The 7,143-nt window shown below is 43.1% G+C and overlaps 1 protein-coding gene across 2 annotated transcripts; it reads left to right on the top strand.

The window, feature by feature from the left end:
• Positions 1-6,174, top strand: LOC106575414 (uncharacterized). 2 transcript variants are annotated; one of them, XM_045698598.1, is made up of 3 exons: positions 1-100; positions 1,062-1,272; positions 3,379-6,174. In XM_045698598.1, exons 2-3 carry the CDS (start codon positions 1,087-1,089, stop codon positions 4,810-4,812), a joined length of 1,620 nt encoding a protein of 539 aa, XP_045554554.1. In that variant the 5' UTR covers positions 1-100; positions 1,062-1,086; the 3' UTR covers positions 4,813-6,174. The 2 variants fall into 2 exon arrangements, with proteins under 2 accessions (XP_045554554.1, XP_045554555.1); XM_045698599.1 differs by lacking the exon at positions 1-100 and adding an exon at positions 877-964.
• The last annotated feature ends 969 nt before the right edge of the window (positions 6,175-7,143 follow it).

Here is a 7,143-nt window from a genome sequence, read left to right as displayed (position 1 = left end):
CAGACAAACAGAACAGTGCAAAGAGACTGATTCAACTAACCACTGACAGATTATTAATGTCCTATTTCATTAGAGAGAGACCACGCTGCTTACTTGAGAGGTAGGTTGTAATATAACTTACTGTATAACTATGTTCCTGTAGAATAACTACTTTTCAAATTACTAACAGGCCTAACATACAATCTGTTGAAACTGTTGGAGGGAGACAGTTTGCTTGAATACCTCTTTTTGTGTGATAAAATTGTTCATCCTGACACCTGAGATGGCATGTTAGTTGTTGTAGTGAGCCTGCCTAATGGCAATTGCATTATATTGATGAAAGATAACCCTCTCTCTGTGTTAATCACCAACACAAGTTGTAATCAATTATCTCAATAGATATGTACCAAAAGTGTAGGTAGTGTAAAAAACAAGTAGGTCTACCTAATTTGTAGCTGCTACATTTTTTATAAAAATCTGCTTTTCTTGATTGAATGGTTATCCCTTTCAAATGGTTGAATTGATAGACCTCTATAATTGAGGTACACTCAGAGGCACTCAAAGAGAAGACTGGAATGTTTAAAATAGATGAAACTGTACAAGTTAGGTCCTGCATGGATAGAGTGATTTTCTACCCCCCCAAAAACGTTTTGAATGATATGATATAAGTGATTAGTGTGGTTTGTGAGAACCAGGCCCAATATGGAGTGGCGATACATGAGGGGTTGAATAAGGCTCAATAGTAAGGTACAGAGAGAGCCTGAAGTGTGCTTTTTAAAGTCTGTGTTGTGCTTTGTCATCTCCAATGGCAACAGCTTTCATCACAATGATGATGTCATAAAGGATATTGAGCACATAATGATAGGAACAGCCAAAATCGATTCATTTGAACTTGGTCACTTTTCCAGTAGCCAACTTTTTACTAGTAAATCAGATAGGCCTATTGCGTAATCATCTCTGGATCAGGATTGTGACTTCCTTCATTGTAAGTAAACGGGAAGAAAATGTGTGCATATTGTAAAGAGATGCATTATTCTTTGGTGAGCAACACTACACTTACTACAACGTTATGTATTTTCCAGAGTTATTGTTAGCTAGGAGGAAGACATGGAGGGTTCAACGCTGACACAGAGGAGGGCTGAGTGTCAGTTGAAGGAAAGGGTGATCCAGACAGACTACGTGATGGAGCTGGGAGTCAGGTTGGCTCTGGTGTGGCAGATCCAGAGGGAGCAGGAGAAGGAAATGAAGAGGATTTGGTTTGAGACGAGGAAAATGCCAAGCCTGATTGAGGAGGTAACAAGACCAACTTTGACAAAGTTTTCTAGAGTTCTATTGAATAATATTGATTGAATCAAATATATGTCAATATACGGGCAAAATGTGCGATATGCCATGGAATGTAAGCTAACAATATTTTGTCTGATATCTTTTCTTGTGTTGTATCGTGTCTGTCTCTCTGTTTGAGTATTGTTATGTACATAGTCCTCAGTTCTTGTGGTTGTCTTGTCTTTAAAAAACTAGACCAAGCGATCTCTCGTAGACCTTCATATCAGGATTATATGGTTGTCCCACCTAGTTACCTTAAGTTGAATGCACTAACTGTAAGTCGTTCTGGACAAAAGCATCTGCTAAATGTCTAAAATGTCAAATGTTATGCTGGGTGTGGTGCATGTATTTTTACACTTAGTTGAGTCATTGGCTAGAAGACCCAGGGTTGGTACAGACTGGTGCAGAGCATCTGAGAGGACACTAGATATATACAGTGCCTTCGGAAAGTATTCGGACACCTTGACTTTTTCCACCTTTTGTTACGTAACAGCCTGATTTGAAAATTGATGAAATAAATGCAAATTCTCAGCAATCTACAAACAATACCCCATATTGACAAAGTGAAAACCGGTTTGTAGAAATGTTGAAATACCTGTTTTACATAAGTATTCAGACTCTTTACCATGAGACTGGAAATTGAGCTCATGTTAATCATGTTTCTACTGATTATCCTTGAGATATTTTGTGATTGGAATCCACCTGTTGTAAATTCAACTGATTGAACATGATTTGGAAAGGCACACACCTGACTATATAAGGTCCCACAGCAGACAGTGCATGTCAGAGCAAAAACAAAGCCATGAGGTCGAAGGAATTGTCTGTAGAGCTCCGAGATAGGATTGTGTCGATGCACAGATCTGGGGAAGGGTACCAAAAACTCTGTGCAACATTGAAGGTCCCCAACAACACAGTGGCCTCCATCATTCTTAAATGGAAGAAGTTTGGAACCACCAAGACTCTTCCTAGAGCTGGCCAAGCTGAGCAATCGGGGGAGAAGGGCCTTGGTCAGGGAGGTGACCAGAGCCCGATGGTGACTCTGACAAAGCTCTAGAGTTCCTCTGTGGAGACGGGAGAACCTTCCAGAAGGACAACCATCTCTGCAGCACTCCACCAATCAGGCCTTTAAGGTAGAGTGGCCAGATGGAAGCCACTCCTCAGTTAAAGGCACATGACAGTCCGCTTGGAGTTTGCCAAAAGGCACCTAAAGGCTCTCAGACCATGAGAAACAAGATGCTCTAGTCTGATGTAATCAATATTGAACTCTTTTGCCTGAATGCCAAGTCTGGAGGAAATCTGCCACCATCCCTACGGTGAGGCATGGTGGTGCCAGCATCATGCTGTGGGGATGTTTTTCAGCGGCAGGGAATGGGAGACTAGTCAGGATCGAGGCAAAGATGAACAGAGCAAAGTACAGAGAGATCCTTGATGAAAACCTGCTCCAGAATGCTCAGGACCTCAGACTTGGGCGAAGGGTCACCTTCCAATAAAACAATGACCCTAAGTACAAAGCCAAGACAATGCCGGAGTGGCTTCAGGACAAGTCTCTGAATGTCCTTGAGTGGCCCAGCCAGAGTCTGGAATTGAACCGGATCGAACATTTCTGGAGAGACCTGAATATAGCTGTGCAGCAACGCTCCCCATCCAACCTAACTTAGCTTGAGAGGATCTTTAGAGAAGAAAGGGAGAATTCCCGAAGCACAAGTTTGTAGTGATACCCAAAAATATTCTCTGCTGTAATCGCTGCCAAAGGTGCTTCAACAAAGTACTGAGTGAAGGGTCTGAATACTTATGTAAATGTGATATTTCAAAAGAAATGTGTGATGAATTTGGAACAATTCTGTTTTTGCTTTGTCATTATGGGGTATTGTGTGTACATTGATGAGGGGAAAAAATGATTGAATCAATTTTAGAATAAGGCTGTAAGGTAACAAAATGTGGGAAAAGTGAAGTGGTCTGAAAACTTTCCGAAGGCACTGTATATGTGATGTATAAGTAAATAGCATTGACTCATAAAGTATCTATGTACTGAATGTGATCACTTTCAACATGTCTGTTTTTTTTCTCCCGTAGAATGTGAGAGATGTGACAAACCGTCCACTCACTGAGTTCATGGCTCCCTGTATTGACTCCCTCCCACCACTGGCTTTCACCAATCGGAGGCCTATACCAACCATGTTACATCCCCCCTCTCAATTGGCCATACGCGCTCAGGAGGCACAGCGGTTCATTGTATTTTCATACTTTGTCCCTGCTGAGTGCCCAGTTGCCACAGAGGCCACTGCAGATGTACGTACTGGTAAAAGAGAGGACTTATCGACAGATACACATCTTTCCTCAATGCTGCATCGATACCTGCCACACTTCTTTAACGATGACTCCATGCCACCACAGCAGACATTAGAGGGAACCACTGAGGTCTCAGTTGCTCCAGTGGCAAAATCTAATATCAAGGAAGAGGACAGATTCTATCCTTTCTCCCTCCCACCACTGGCTCAGCGGTTCATTGGCAAATCATTCAATGTCCCGGAAACCTCCCAGCCTGCTGTTTTAGCCACAGAGTACCGAGTTGCCAAAGAGGCTACTGCAGGCACGGCCACTGTCAAGAGAGAGAACCGATGGGCAGCTAGAAGTCTTCTTTCAGTGCTGACTCCATGCCTGCCATCAGTCTTTGACGGTGACTTCATGCCACCAGAGCAGACAGTAGAGGATGCCTATGAGGTCTCAGGTGCTACAGAGAACACTTCAGGTACAGCTACTGTTGATGGAGTGGGCAGATCAGCAGCTAAACGCCCTGTCCCAATGCTGCCTCCAAGTCTGTCACGTGTCTTTGACATTGACTACAAACTGCCGGGGTCGGCAGTAGAGGGAACCAACAAGTGTCCAGTTGCCAGTGGAACAACCAATGATGTGTCCACTCACCTAAAGGAGGACATGGCAGCTGATCAAAGCCCTCCTGACCCTGGAGCACTGCCTCCAAGCTCGCCATGTATCCGTGACTCTGACCACAAACTGACCAAGGAGAAAAAAGAGGACGCCAATGAGTCCTCCCTTGCCACAGAGATCACTGTAGGCACATCCATTGTCCAGGGAGAGGACCTGTTGGGTGATAAAAGCCCTGCTCCAAGGCTGCCTCCAAGCTTGTCACACATTTTGGACAATGACCATAAGCAGCCAGAGGAGACGTTAGAGGACGATACTGAGTGCTCAGTCGCCACAGAGGCATCAGTTGCTAATAAACAGAATCCATCAGCAGCTACACGTCTTCCCTCAGTGCTGCCTTCAAGTCTGCCACTTGTCTTTGACAATGACTACAAACTGCCAGAGGAGGCAGTAGAGGGCACCAGCAAGTGTCCAGTTGCCAGTGAAGCAGCCGCTTCCGTGTCCACTGTCCTCCAAGAGGAGTTTTTGGCTGGTAAAAGTCCTCCTGCACCCACAGCACTGCCTCTAAGGCTGCCCTGTACCCACAGCCAGAGGAGACAGTTGAGGACAACACAGAGCGCTTAGTTGACACAGAGGCAAGTGCAGTTTCATCCACTGTTAAGAGAGAGGAACTGACAGGTGATGCAAACCCTGTCCTACCACTTCCTCCAAGCCTGGCATGCATCCATGACAAAGACCACAACGAGCCAGATCAGAAAGGGAGGGGCACTACTAAGGAGGTGTATCTCTGCCCTCACGCTCACCAGCTGGACCCAGATGCTAACTTAACTCTGGAAACCCACAATGATGAACCCAGGACCTGGACCTTGGAAGAGACAAAGGTAGGTGTCCTATTTTACACTACTACTTTACAGGGTTGGGGGTCAGTTCCATTTCAATTCAAAGCATTGAAGAGAATTGGAATTTTAGAGTTCTTCTTGAATTGACTGGAATTGACCCAAACTTGCTGCTCTTTGCTCATAGTATGAAACATCACCCCTCACTAGGGTTAACATTTATGGGTTTTGGAATATATAATGGGGATACAAAAAACAAATGACCTTAATTACTGTCCTCCAAATTGTGTGCCCCATGAGGCCATCATTGTATGTTGATCACTCAAATGTGTATTGAATGTGCCACATTGGAACAATATTACATCTAGAATCAATGTCTTCCTGTCAGGATTATTGGATAGGCATTGACATTGAGAGTGAAGAGAGGAGCGTCAAGGAGGAGGTGAGACCGAGGGAGGGGTTGAAGTGTGATGCGGACTGTGCCCATTCCAAGAGCTCCAATGGGATGGTTTCATCAGAGAGAGCAGAGACCATCCTGGGAAGAGTGGGCTTTCTGGTCAGGAACCACATGCAGAAAATCCCGTTTTTGAAGATGGATAGAAAAGAGGAAAGAAAGAAACTGAATAAGAAGTTGAAAGATGACGAGAAAGAGAGAAAGGAGATGAAAAACAAGGAGGAGGAGCAAAAAAAGAGGGAGAAGAAAGAGATGAAAGAGAGAGAGAAAGAGCAGAAGAAAGTCATGAAGGCTGAGAAAAAGAGGGAGAAGTTAGAACAGAAAAAGAGAGAGAAGGAAAGAAAAGAGGAGGACAAGGCAGAGAAAAAGAGGTTAGAGGGGCTGATGAAGATACATAATGACATGATGAAAGACAGGATTAAGAAAGAGAAGAAGTGTTCTGAGGAGCTGAAAAAGAGAGAGAAAGCTCAAGCTGAGTTCCTGGAGATGGAGAGAAAGATTCAAGAAAAGGAGGAGAAGAAGAGAGAAAAGATGAGGAAAGAGGAGAGGAAGAGACTGGAGAAGAAGAAAAAGAGTGAGCCAGTTGGAGGTGGAACTGAGAGGGTGATAGAAGAGCAGGGAAGGGATGAAAGCTTGAAGATGGATGAGTAGACTGGGTAATAGAGAGAGAGAGCAGGGAGGGAAACTTTATTTTTGTATGCATTGAAAAAAGGAATAAAAAAAATCAATAAATAAGGTTTACTCTCTGTTTAATTTTTGTCAAGGCATACTGTATAACACAGTATAAACACACAATGTTTACTTTTCACAAATCTGGGGAGTGTTGCAATGTTAAAATGTTGAATTCCAAATCTACCCGATGGAGTGGAGCTGTGCTGAGATGAGGAGGAGGGAAAGGGAGGGGGAGTGGATGGAGGGTAGAGAGGAATATGTTAGAGAGGAATATGATAGAGAGTAATATGATAGAGGGGAATATGATAGAGGGGAATATGATAGAGAGGAATATGATAGAGAGGAATATGATAGAGGGGAATCTGATAGTAGGAACGTGATACAGAGGAATATGATAGAGAGGATTATGATATTTTATTAATTTATTTAATTTAACCTTCATTTTATTAGGCAAGTCAGTTAAGAACAAATTGCTATTTACAATGGCGGCCTACCAAAAAGCAAAAGGCTTTCTGGGATTAAAAATATAAATATATTAAATAGTTAAAATATAGGACAGAACACACATCACTACAAGAAAGACAACACAACACTAAATAATGAGAGACCTAACACAACAACATAGCATGGCAGCAACACATGACAACACAACATGTTAGCAACACAACATGACAACAACATGGAGGCAACACAACATGGCATCAACACAACATGGCAGCAACACATGACAACACAACATGTTTGCAACACAACATGATCACAACATGGAGGCAAAAACAACACGGCCGCAACACAACATGTTAGCAGGACAATACAGGGCACGAACATTGTTGGGTACAGACAACAGCAAACAAGACAAGAAGGTAGAGACAACAATACAACACGCAAAGCAGCCATAGAGGGAATATGATAGAGGAATACGATAGAGGAATATGATAGAGGGAATATGATATAGAGGAATATAATAGAGGAATACAATAGAGAGGAATATGA

This window comes from Salmo salar, chromosome ssa17 (assembly GCF_905237065.1).
Source record: "Salmo salar chromosome ssa17, Ssal_v3.1, whole genome shotgun sequence".
NCBI classification, from domain to species: Eukaryota; Metazoa; Chordata; class Actinopteri; order Salmoniformes; family Salmonidae; genus Salmo; species Salmo salar.
This window is presented reverse-complemented; position numbering and strand designations above follow the sequence as displayed.